Genomic DNA, 13,488 nt, shown 5'->3' on the forward strand with positions numbered 1-13,488 from the left:
GGTGTGTGTGTGTGTGTGGTGTGTGTGTGGTGTGTGTGTGGGGTGTGTGGTGTGTGTGTGGGGCGGGTGTGGGGTGTGTGTGTGTGTGGGGTGTGTGGGGTGTGTGTGTGTGTGTGTGGTGTGTGTGGGGGGTGTGTGTGGGGTGTGTGTGTGTGTGTGGTGTGTGTGTGTGTGTTGATACTTTAGAGAGGTTACTGTTTCTTTTGTGTTATTCCCCAAGAAGTTTGCTGTCATTTTGTTTTCTTTCTCTGCATATAATATGCCTTTTTCTCTGCTTGCTTGGAAGACATTTTTTTCTTTATCACTGGTTTAAGCAATTTATGGTGTGCCTTGGCATAGTTTTCTCCCTGTCCCTATTTTTGGTGCTTGGCATTTGTAGAATTTCTTGGTTCTGTGGGTTTATAGTTTTCATCAAATTTGGAAAATCTTCACTTCAATTATACCTATATTAGGCCATTAGAAGTCATTCCACAATTCGCTATTGCTGTTTTCTCCCTCAATCTTATTTTTCTGTTTTTTATTTTGGATCTATTGCTGTCTTCAAGTTTACCTATCCATTCTTCTGTGATGTCTAATCTGCTATTAATCCAGTCCAGCATGTTTTTCATCTCAGTTGTTACAGATTTCATCTCTAGAACTTTGGTCTGAGTCACACTTAGAAGTTCTATGTGTCCTTTGCATGTTGTCTTTCTTCTGGCTTATTCAACATGTGGAATACAGTTATAATAGTTCTAATGTCGGCCGGGCGCGGTGGCTCACGCCTGTAATCCCAGCACCTTGGGAGGCCGAGGCGGGCAGATCACGAGGTCAGGAGATCAAGACCATCCTGGCTAACATGGTGAAACCCCGTCTCTACTAAAAATACAAAAAACTAGCTGGGCATGGTGGCGGGCGCCTGTAGTCCTAGCTACTCGGAGCTGAGGGGGGAGAATGGCATGAACCCGGGAGGCGGAGCTTGCAGTGAGCCGAGATTGCGCCACTGCACTCCAGCCTGGGCGACACAGCGAGACTCCGTCTCAAAAAAAAAAAAATAGTTCTAATGTCTAACAATTCTATCACCTGTAACATTCTAGATTTCCTGATTTTTCTTCTCATGATGGATTGCATTTTGCTGCTTTTTTGCATGCCTTATAATTTTTTATTGGAAGCTAGACATTGTGACTATTATCTTGTTGGATGTTGGATATTTTGATTATTCAATAGATATCCTTGTGTTTGTTCTAGAACACAGCTCAGTTACTCGGTAACGGTTTAATCCTTTAAGTTTTTGCTCTTAATCTTTAGCTTGTGCAGAACCAGAGAGTTCTTAGTCGAGGGCTAATTTTTGCCACTTCTGAGACAAAATTGTTTTGTGTATTCTACCTATTGCCCAAACAGGCAGTATTCCTGGCCTTGTGTAGGCTTTGGAGAGCGCTCCTTTTAATATTTTCAGGTGGTTCTTCCCCATGCCTTGGGTAATTTCTTAATGCGCATGTTTTGATCAGTATTCATCTGAACACCTAAGAGGAAATAGCTGCAGGTCTCTGGAGCTTTGTGTGCCACTCTGTTTCATCCTTTATCAGACTTGCAAACTTCAGCTGCTCTGACCTTCCTGAATTCCTAGCTCTCTCCCCTCTACTCAGGGAGCTGGTGAACTTTGCATGGGTTCCCCTCTCTCCAGCATGCCCTAGAAACTCTTTACATGCAGTACTCTAGGGCAGACATAGGGCTCACTTAGAGTTTCATCTCTCAGGGACCAGTCCCCCATTACCTGATGTCCAATGCCTTGAAAATCATTCTCATATATTTTGTCTTTTTTTTTTTTTTTTTTTTTTTTTTTTTTTTTTTTTAGTTGTTTCAAGCAGGAAATTACATCTGGTTAATTACTTCATCTTGACCACAAGCTGTAGATGATATTGGAAACACGTGGCGAGTTTGTTGTAAGTACATGTATCTTAGGGCATATTCCAGTCATACTCATTTACAAGCTGTATCAGTCAGACGAGGGTATGGTTCTGCAACTGTGTTCCAAAACCATGCCAGGCATTAGATATATAAAGTTAAATTTGGCATAGCACCTGTTTGCAAAAGACTTTACAATTCACTGAGAAAGACTGGGTAAACCAAATCTTACGGTGCAATGTATTAACCATAATGTCTACATGCAGGGTGATGTGGAGCATCTTATGGGAAAAGGCATCCAAATACAGTCACGTGATGGCCAAGGGAGGGTTAGCAAATGAGTCCTGGAGGAAATGAAGGAAATTTGGAAAGATGAGCTAGAGTTAGTTGTTTTAGTGGAAATAGGGGGAAAGGAAGCCAGCAGGCAAGAGCACTCCAAGTAGAGAGGATATTGTTATGAAGGCTCAAAGGTACCAGGTTGCATAATACCTTTGGGGAACTGCAAAGAGTTTGGAATGGTGGGATCACAGTGGAGGAAGAGGTGGTCTTCAGTGTCTCCATGTCTAAAAGGAGACTCCCAGCTGGGCGTGGTGGCTCACACCTGTAATCCCAGCACTTTGGGAGACCGAGCGGGTAGATCACAAGGTCAGGAGATTGAGACCATCCTGGCTAACATGGTGAAACCCCGTCCCTACTAAAATACAAAAAAAAAAAAAAAAAAAAAAAAAATTAGCCAGGCGTGCTGGCAGTGCCTGTAGTCTCAGCTACTTGGGAGGCTGAGGCAGAAGAATCACTTGAACCCGGGAGGTGGAGGTTGCAGTGAGCCGAGATTACACCACTGAACTCCAGCCTGGGCGACAGAGCAAGACTATGTCTCAAAACAAAACAAAACAAACAAACAAAAAAATGGCGACTACTCTATCCCTAACACTGATGGCTTTCATGTGGGAGAAGAAAACAGAAGAGAGTAACTCATTGTATTGAGAGGGGTAGGCTAGGGAAGCATTTGATAATAGATCCAGTTTTCCCTTGAACCTGAGAGTATGTCTCACTTATTGACGTATTTGTTCTTCAAAGGTTTATTAAGCACCAATTTTACATCAGGCCATATGCTGGGTACTAGATATCCAGAAATTTATAAGACCTTCTATTTTGATAGTATTTTTAAAATTGTTTTGTGTCTTAAACACTTACTATTGAGCATATTTCTAAAAACCCTTACACTGGACAGCCTCAATTTCGGGAAAGCAATCGGGGACTGCGTTGGCAGAAGAGGAAACTGGCAGCTTAGCTGAGAGCAGCACATATTAGAGACCATAAATGAAGACATAACATTAAGTACTAAGAAGTGTTCTAAGCACTTTATGTAAATTAACTCATCTGATGCTCAATCAGAAGACTTATTACTTACTAATCAGAAGACACTCTTTTGACAGTAGTCTTTCTATGTATTTATTTTACCTGCTACCAATCATTGCACTACCACAAAGAATGATGAAGTCCCAGGGATCTTGGGAAGAAGAGGTGTGGTCCCTGAGAAAAGGGTTGAGGGGTGTTGAAGTAAAATTTCGTACCAAATGGAAGTTTTCAAAAGGCACAGACAACAGTTATCTCTCCAAACAAATGGATGTAGCAGTAAACCTAAGAGTTTCTTTAGGCTGTGTTTACTAACGTGAAGAGCAACATCTTCCTAGGTATTAGGCCACCCCAAGTGTAGTTTAAAAATAAATAGTACTAGAAACGGAAGTGTAAACACATGCACAGTTTATCATTTCACCCCTGTGAGGTCGGCAGACATCTGTAACACACTTTCCCTACAGCAGCTAACAAAGGCAGGATGATGGTATCTGTTCTGAGTGTTTGGAACAACATCGCCCCTTATCTTTATTTTTTAATTTTTTTTATATTTTTTTGTTTTCTTTTTTTTTTTTTTTTTGAGACGGAGTCTCGCTCTGTCGCCCAGGCTGGAGTGCAGTGGCCGGATCTCAGCTCACTGCAAGCTCCGCCTCCCGGGTTTACGCCATTCTCCTGCCTCAGCCTCCAGAGTAGCTGGGTCTACAGGCGCCCGCCACCTCGCCCGGCTAGATTTTGTATTTTTTTAGTAGAGACGGGGTTTCACCGTGTTAGCCAGGATGGTCTCGATCTCCTGACCTCGTGATCCGCCCGTCTCGGCCTCCCAAAGTGCTGGGATTACAGGCGTGAGCCACCGCGCCCGGCCTGCCCCTTATCTTTATAGATTTCCTCAGGCACTCAATGGATGGCCTGAAAAACATCAATGTCAGGGACTACGCTGCTACGTTCTATGAGCTGGAGACGAACAAGGCCTCTCCTGATGCCTCTCCAGTCACGGGAATAATGGTTTTGAAAACATCAATGCTCCCTCTGCCTTGTACATTGTAATCTCCTGTAGTCCATCTGAGGCCAGTGCGCACAGGGCCACAGTAGGCGATGAGTATTCCTGATGACAAATCTGCTATTTCAGTCTACTTCTTCATGTGATATCCCAAGTATTTTTTCCTAGAGGGGGAAAAATAGATTCTTAAAATTCCAAGTTAGATTTACTGTTGAAGTGAAAACATATGGCTGCTAACTCTGCTCTATCCCAGGCATGACCCAAGGCTCAGGAGACCATGTTAGTTTGGGGGAGGGTTTGGAGAGGTGACTGGCATTCTTGGTATGCCTGCAAGGAAAACATCAGCTAAGGTCTTGTGTTACACACCCAGAGTTAACAGGCTGGATCTTTTCTTGAAGATGGGAGGGCTTCAAGGGTGTATTTAAAATTCAAAAAAAGTGGATACTGAAAGGTCAATGACTATGGAGGTCACAACCCTCTCCTTTCAAAGTGCTACAGAATGGGTGAGGTTGCAAGACTGCAGGGTAACTATGTGAATGGTGCTCCACAGACAGAACAAAGAACCGAAGAGTAAATCAGAATCTCGGGGTAGCTTGTTTGGCATGCTTTGTTGATAGAGTTGCTCTTCATTCATTTGATCGATTCATTCACTGTTCTACAAGTTCTGGCTGAACATCTATGGTGTTAGGTAGAGGAATGGGAGCTATGGGAGATTAAAGGAGCCATCATAAAATACATGATCTCGCCCTTACAGATTTGCAGTTTAGTTGGGAAGATGACATGTACTCGTATGAAATGTGGAATACTGAGATAGTTAGGAACCCTGAGCTTCTGGAAAGCTTGTGCATGGGACTAGATTTCTCTCCTCCCACACTACTACAAGGACAGCACAGACAGCCATTGAGATACTTGGTGCCAATGGAAGTCCCAGGAGGCTTACTTTCCAATGGAAGTCCCAGGAGGCTTATTTCCCAGTGTCTTCTTTTTTTCCCGTTAAGGGACTCTGAGCACATGCCCCAATCCACATGTCCTTCACACTTCCATAACTCATATCAGTTCATAAATATTCTTTATCAACATCCTTTATTTTTTTTCTACCCTTTGGAAAAATTAGTCATCCCCTCTCACATTCTTTTTCTCCCCTCTCCTAATTTCCAGTGACATGCTCCAAATTAAACTTAACTATGGCCAAGAGTTAAGATTAAGGTTTATGATAACTTGGATAAGAAATACATTTTGAATTGAAACTACAGATGTTAAAGAACTAGTGCCATCAAGTTCTGAAGCCTTTGGAAATCCGCTTTAGTATTCCTACGGAATAATTCATCTCTTTTTTTTCTAATTGGAACTGTTTTTTTCCTCCAGTACCAGCAGCCAAATTAAAAAAAAAAATGTATTCATCTCTCTTTCCTCTTTTTGATTACTAGAATTAGAACTGCTAGTTTTATAAAAGATTTATTGAAATATAATTGTGCTATAAAATTCACTAATTCAGTGAATTAGTATATTCACTTTTGGTATATTCACAGTTATGCAGACATCACCTCTGATTTTAGGACATTATCATCACTCCAAAAATAAACTTCACATCCATTAGCAATTATTCCCATTCTCTTACCCTCAGCTCCTGGCAACAAGTCTACTTTCTGTATCTATACATTTGCCTATTTTGGACACTTCCTATACATGGAATCACACAGTATATGGCCTTTTTGCCTTTTTTTCACTTAGCACAATGTTTTTAAGGTTTATCCATGTATCAATACTTGCTTTATTTTTATAGTGGAATAATATTCCATTGGGTGGCTATACTACATTTTCTTTATCCATTCATGATTCATCAGTTGATGGACATTTGAGTTGCTCCCACTCTTTGGCTAATAGAAGCTATGAACATTCATGTGCACATTTTTGTATGAAAAGATGTTTTCAACTTTTTGGGTATATATCCAGGATATTGGATATATCCTGGATTTGGTAATCCAGGAATTGGTAACTTTATATTTAACATTTCTGGGAACTCCCAAGTGGTTTTCCAAAGGGACTGCACCATTTTACAATCCAATCGGCAACATAAACGGTTCCAATTTCTCCACATCCTCACCAACATCAATACTTTTCCTTTTCATTTTAGCCACCATAGTGGTTAGAGCTCAATGTTGCTTTGACATGCATTTTCCTACTGTTGAAATGAAGATGTCAAGCCTCTTTTCATGTGCTTTTAGCCATTTATATATATTCTTTGGAGAAATGTCTATTCAAATCCATTGCTCATTTGAAAATTGGGTTATTTGACATTTTATTGTTCAATTATAATAGTTCATTATATATTCTAGATATGTCTTTTATTAGAGATATTATTTGCAAGTATTTTTCCCCATTCTGTGGGGTTTTTTTTTTTTTTTTTCACATTCTTGGTGGTGGTGTTCTTGGAAGCACAAAACAAAATCCAATGTATCTATTCTTTCTTTAGTTGCTTGTGCTTTTGGTGTAGAACCACTGCTTTTTATAGCATATTTATGGTATTTTAGCTACATTAGTGGATTAAATAGATTTTTGAGAGCTGGCCTGTGAACCCAATTGATAATTATAATTTCTCTGAGAAAATATATTAAGAGGACTAACAATGATTTTTAAAATGAATGCTTGAAACATAGTCAATTGGGAATTCGATCATCTTTTGTATATTATTAGGGTGCAAACATGAAGTGTTGGAGATTAGAGGCTGTGCAGCCTTTGAGCTGGAAGGGTTAGGAGAGACTCTGGGGCAGATGAGGGCTCGAGGGGGTTGTTGGGGTGGAGAAATCCTGGAAAGAAGAATAGGTAGAACTAAAATAATGTTGAGGAACCTGTCCTCCTTTTAGAATAAACTAAGGCAGCTTAAGTTTAGAATACTTAAGAACGGCCTTGGTTGTTCAGATCAGCCACTTAGGGTTATCATACTTGGTGCAAAAGTGGAAAATAGAAAGGAACTCAATGTACAGAAACTAAAGACCATGGCAGGCACTGAAGACCATGGCAGGCACTGAAGGCCATGGCAGGCACCGAAGGCCATGGCGGCCGCTGAAGACCATGGCAGCCGCTGAAGACCCTTGGGCAAGACCAGCTGCACTTGCCTTCTGTGAGCAAGGAGACCAAGGCTGTGTGGAGGTCCCAGGGTCACTCCAGCCATGCCTCCTGCTGGCCTCTGGACCATTCTAGTGGAAAGAGAACTAAGGGTAATGTGGGGTGAAGGTCTGTCCGCCTAGGAATGCCTAGGCCTATTGAGAGTTAAAGTTCTGGGGTAGCACATTTTGACACGGTGGACCTTATGTAGCCGTTTGAACATGGCAGTTTTAAGGAGACCTGAGGAACTGGGGATGAGGGATGGGAGAGGGTTTGAGGCATAGGGGAAAGAGGTCTGTTTTGACTGATATCAGGTAATTGAAAATGAAAGTTTAACTGTTGGCTTTTTATTTGGTATCAAAATATCACCCTCAAAATGGCTGGGTCAAAGCAGCAATGACAAAATGTCATGAACCCTGAGTCTCTGCATGAGGCTTAGTCCCTGCGACCTGTAAGTATCTGCAAGTGTAGAGAACTGTCTGCCTCCCCTTGTCTCCCTGCCAGACTTCCGTTGCCTGCAAAATTTGTGAAAACAGAAATTACATCTATCTAAACATTTCTTATCTCGGCATCTCCTCATTTCCTGTTCCATCTGACCAGTCCCTCTCCATCCACACGTACCCTACACATCCTTGGAGAGCTCAGTAAATATTTATTGATGATGAAGATAATCACTAAAAATATGTTCCCATCAATGGGATCTGTCTCTTGCCACTCAAGTGTCCTAAACTCATGAGAACTGCTTCATAGATGTGTTCCCTTCATAAAAAAAAAAAAAAAAAATCCATCCCATCCCCTCTCTTCTGAGTTCTGAGAAAATTTGTTTTTAAATACGGTACACTTACCCATCCACCGTGCTGCTGGATCCATGGTGAGAAGTTCTCTTTCAGGTACTTGGTGCCAAAGCCCAGCACCCTGTTCATCGGATGGTTGTCAATAGCTGTGAGCTTGCCCATGACGTCTATTGCAAGGGCAGCCTTAAAGCCCTGAGCTTTGACCTCTGATTCTCCTCTGGTGTCCACACCCATTAGGACCTGGTCTGTGATGGTCTTGAAAACAGAGTAGGACAGCCCATCCTGGAAGTGGCCCATCAAAGCCTTATCTTTCTTCAGCTGTATACAAGAGAATAAGCACTCAGTACAGTAGCTTGGCTCCATGAGGCAGACGGAAGTTCTTTCTTTAGCTCAAATGCAGGCCATCAAACCACCCCCTGGAAAACCCTGGATGCTGGTGTCAACCAAGGGAATGGGGATGAAGGCAGTGTCCTGCAGAACCAGAATGGGCATGTACCGCTCGGTGAATTCATTTCATCGGCACAAATATGTGTATGAAATGGAACAGTCAGTTCATTTGACATTCAACAGATATTTCCTGAGCACTTATAATGGGCAGCTAGTATGGATGACTGAGATGCAGGTCCTCACTCAAAGGGCTTACAGTCTAGTGGGAATTACAAAACAATGTGATGTGCTTTGCTGGAGGTAGTGTAATGGACAGGATCTGAGGCTTAGGAATCACTGGCTCAAACCCCTGGGTTCACCTCTTACTTAGCTATGCAATCTTGGGGAAATTAACCTCTCAGATTCAGTTTGTCATCTCGAAACTAGGATGGTGATACTATCAATACTATAGGGTAATTGTTTTCTTTCTTTTTTTTTTTTTTGAGACGGGGTTTCACTCCCATTGCCCAGGCTGGAGTGCAGTGGTGTGGTCTCGGCTCACTGCAACCTCTGCCTCCTGGGCTCAAGCAATTCTCCTGCCTCAGCCTCCCAGGTAGATGGGACTACAGGTGTATGCCACCACACCTGGCTAAGTTTTTTCTATTTTCTTTTGTAGAGATGGGGTTTCACCATGTTGCCCACTCCTGGGCTTAAGCGTTCCACCCACCTCAGCCTCCCAAAGTGTTGGGATTACACGCATGAGTCCCTGCACCCAGCCTTCATTTTCTTTTCTTTTCTTTCTCTCTTTTTTTTTTTTCTGAGATGGAGTCTCACTCTGTCGCCCAGGCTGGAGTGTGGAGGCGCGATCTTGGCTCACTGCAACCTCCACCTCCAAGGTTCAAGCAATTCTTCTGTCTCAGCCTCCAAGTTGCTAGGACTACAGGCACACACCACCACACCCAGCTAATTTTTGTATTTTTAGTAGAGACAGGGTTTCACCATGTTGGTAAGGCTGGTCTTGAACTCCTAACCTTAGGTGATCCACGTGCCTTGGCCTCCCAAAGTGCTGGGATTACAGGCATGGGCCACTGCATCCGTCCTTAGCCTTCATTTTCTTAAGAGACTTTTATTATTATTGTATTTTAGGGACAAGGTCTTACTATATTGCCCAGGCTGGACTCAAACTCCTGGCCTCAAGCAATCCTCCCACCTTGGCCTCCCCAGGAGCTGGGATTACAAGTGTGAGCCACTGTACTTGGCCCTATACTATAGGGTAGTTGAACACTTTATAGTGCTGGACATAGAAGAGGTGCTCTGGAAATGTGAGTCATTTTTCAGGATGCTATGGGAGCATGGAGGTCAGGGAAGACTCCCTTGCGTGCATATGTTCACTTAAAAAAACTCCAATTCATTGATTTTTTTCCCATTATTCTACCCTATTGATTTTACCTCCCGGCCCTCCCTTGAACCTGGTATCTCTCTGCTTTACCTCCTTTGGGCTACCATGCCTTTAAAACAAAATCAATGCTGCCTCTTCTGCTTTTGAAAAATCAGGGCTCATATCAAAAAGCTATATATCATCTTCATTTAAAGCATTCTTGAAATGTCTGTTAATATGCCAGTTGTCATGTGAAAATGGAAATTTCTTAGTGAGCAGGGACAAAATATTTATTTGAAATTCCTCTAGTTCTGTCCTAGAGGAATGGTAAGCCAAGTGGGTTTTCAACACATATTGTTTCTAAAAGGGATATCTGGGGGATGAGTCAGATGCGATTGGAAGATTTTGGCAGACCTGTCTTTTCCCTGAACCAAGCCCACTCCCACCATCCAGGCCCCGTCTGGGTTGTGACTCTGCAGCAGGCACGGCCAGCCTCCTCCATAACAGGGAATGGACTCCTCTTCATCAGTTTTCCAATGGAGGAGGCCAGGCTCAAAACCCTAGCAGGCAGCCAAGTCGGGACTGTGCCAGAACAGTAAAAGAATCAAACACCACAAAGACAGGGCTTCCACTGGCACCTCCTCACCCCTCCCCTGCCTGTCCTCTAGGGTGCACCTGGCTCTTTGGCCTTTCCTGGAGGCGCAGGATGGGCCTTTGGGCTGTGTGTGCTCTCGGGACCAGCGGCTCTGCAGATCCCCTGCAGCCACACACATGGCACTCTGCAGTGGGAGCTTGGCACCCACAGCACAAGGTCACACCTACCGTGTGTCCCTAGCAGAGCTCCCTAGTGGGGAAGCGTGTAAAGGAAATAACAACCAAGGCTTTGCCATAAACAATGTAAAATATCCGAACTCCCCAACAGAGAGCAGCAGGCAAAGGGAGGCTTTTGAAAGTGGTAATTTGTGGGGGTGAAAATGAAACCATCACTCTTCATAACCTGAGAGATGGCCTTCGTCCCACCTCCAGCACCCCCACTCCACCTTTCCTACCTCCCTGACCACTGACGGCAAGTCACTGCTTAGGGAAGCTGGGAAGGAGGCTGCCGTGAGAGCCACAGAAACTCCAGGTTGTAAAGAGCCCTTGAGGATGTCTAAAGGATCCCTCGGAGTTCTGTGCTGAACTGCTAACTGGTATTGGCACCTACTTGCAGTTCTTCCTGTGACAGGAAGATCATTCCGTCACAAGGCACCCGTTGACTCTGATGGGCAGCCTGGAGTGCCCATTCTCCAGGAATGGAGGTTCGTTCTTACCATAAGTAGAAATCAATCACCCCATACTAGGCATAATTTCTGTATCCATGGTACTAGCTCTGCAGAAATGCAGGGGTGCCCTTAAATCATGCATCCTGTTCTATCTCTTGCTTCCTCTGCACCCCTTTCTACCTTCTACTTGTGGCCCCAAAGCTCACACACCCCGTTCTCTTTTCTTTAACCTAATATCCCTGGTTTTCTCGCTGTTTCTCATTCTGTCCCATCTCCCAGGTGCTTCGCCCTCTGGGTCACCAGTCTCTGGGCACACTTCTGACAAAGCTATAGAGACAGGAGCTGTTTCGTCTTCCTGCAGAACCTCCCATCCCCACCCCCAGGGTCTGACTCCCTCCCCACAGATTCTGGCAAAACAAGGATCTATGTCTGCAAGCCAGATGATTGACAGATCCTAGAGACTACCCAGTCGTCTGTGGGTTATGGACCCAAGAGGCACAGAGAAGCTCTTCTGACTCTGTTGAAGGTTTGCTCACCAACTCTTTACCTGAAGGCAACTCTCACCCGTTCCTGAGTGGAAGGATGGGTCTCAACTTCCAAATGGCAGGAAATCCATACATTCCCCGAACACTAGCACGCCTCCCTGGCTGAACTGCTAAGAGAGCCCTTAAACAGACAACAGTCCAGCAACTACAGGGGAAAAAGATTCCAGAACATATTCCAGCTTTGGAGCAACCGTGGGACACAGATATCCAGGCTGCAAAGCAAACGCAAATCTAAACTTCAATGAGGATCAGTTACATAGGGAGCGAGATTAATAATTCCATCCAGCAAATTTTAATTCACTGGTGTCTTTTCCTGCAATAACAAGCTCCTTGTTCAGTTTCCAAAAATTCCAAGGAGGCTCCAGAAGGTTTACTTATGTTTTCCAAAGTGACTCATTTTTGAGATTCTACCAGCATGAAGAATTTTGACTCCAAGGGAAATAAAATTTAGGACTAAGTAGAAACCAGGACTTGGAAAAGGAATAAGCTAGGCCGGGCGCAGTGGCTCACGCTTGTAATCCCAGCACTTTGGGAGGCCGAGGCTGGTGGATCACCTGAGGTCAGGAGTTTGAGACCAGCCAGGCCAATATGGCGAAACCCTGTCTCTACTAAAAATACAAAAAATTAGCTGGGCGTGGTGGCGAGCATCTGTAGTCCCAGCTACTTGGGAGGCTGTGGCAGGAGAATCGCTTGAAACTGGGAGGTGGAGGTTGCAGTGAGCCAAGATTGTGCCACTGCACTCCAGCCTGGGTGACAGAGCGAGACTCCGTCTCAAAAAAAAAGAAAAAAAAAAGAAAAGGAATAAGGTTGCAACTGGAGTACAATTCCATCCTCGTGTACTAGTGCATCGGCACAGAAATCAATTGCATCAGTTCAAGGTGTTCCATACCTTTCTTTCCAACTGATCCCCTGAATATTTCAGCAACTCAACAATTTTGGCTATTATTTGTTCTTCTTCATCTGTCGGGGAAAATTCCAGTTATTTCTTTTAAGAGAAGCAAAAAATAATCTTACATTTTTCCAGGGACCATGAATGCTTGTGGCTTGGTAAGGGCTGGAGGAAGAGGCATGCTTTTTTTTTTTTGAGACGGAGTTTCGTTCTTGTTGCCTAAGCTGGAGTGTGATGATGTGATCTTGCCTTACTGCAACCTCCACCTCCCAGGTTCAAGTGGTTCTCATGCCTCAGTCTCCCAAGTAGCTGGGATTACAGGCATGTACCACCACGCCTTCTATTTCTAGTAGAAACCGAGTTTCACCATGTTAGCCAGGCTAGTCTCGAACTCCTGACCTGGTCTCGAACTCCTGACCTCAGGTGATCCGCCCACTTCGGCCTCCCAAAGTGCTGGAATTACAGGCATGAGCCACCGCACCTGGCAAGAAGCATTTTAATTCTTACCAAGTAAATCTTACTTCGCCTCTTCTGCCCAGACACAAATCACACTAGGGATTTCTCCTACAGCCCCTTCCTTTCCTTCTTTCCCCTTCTTCCTTTGCTCAATCCCCCAGGTCTCACTGTGACATTCATCTCTATAGTTACCTTAAGCTTGTTGTTGAAGACATCGGTTTCACAGCACAGGATTCCGACTATGAAGATATTTAGGAGGAATATTCTTCTGGTTTTTGGATTTTTCCTCAGCAGATGGTGCTTTTATCTTATGGACACCATCAATCTCATATTTGATTGTATTTACCTCTTTGGGTTAGTTGCTAGAAAGTATAGAGCCAAATTTGTGGCCCGCATCTAAGAGAGTGGATTGTCTTGCTGGCCTACATTTTGGAAATTAACCTAATTCCCAAATCCATC

General features: G+C 43.8%; 1 protein-coding gene across 6 annotated transcripts in view; it reads right to left on the reverse strand.

Annotated features, from left to right (window-relative positions):
* Nucleotides 1-4,023: 4,023 nt before the first annotated feature.
* BCL2L14 (BCL2 like 14) overlaps nucleotides 4,024-13,488 on the reverse strand; it is a 42,664-nt gene continuing 33,199 nt past the window's right edge. For all 6 annotated transcript variants that reach the window (XM_017864567.1, XM_017864564.1, XM_017864565.1 and 3 more), the window contains 3 exons: nucleotides 12,574-12,644; nucleotides 8,185-8,451; nucleotides 4,024-4,398 (listed from right to left, as the gene is read on the reverse strand). In XM_017864567.1, the coding sequence (XP_017720056.1) occupies nucleotides 4,360-4,398; nucleotides 8,185-8,451; nucleotides 12,574-12,644 (377 nt within the window). In that variant the 3' untranslated portion in view covers nucleotides 4,024-4,359. The remainder of the gene's footprint in view (nucleotides 4,399-8,184; nucleotides 8,452-12,573; nucleotides 12,645-13,488) is intronic.

The sequence above is a fragment of the Rhinopithecus bieti genome, unplaced genomic scaffold (genome assembly GCF_001698545.2).
Source record: "Rhinopithecus bieti isolate Rb0 unplaced genomic scaffold, ASM169854v2 scaffold_76074, whole genome shotgun sequence".
In the NCBI taxonomy this organism is placed as follows: Eukaryota; Metazoa; Chordata; class Mammalia; order Primates; family Cercopithecidae; genus Rhinopithecus; species Rhinopithecus bieti.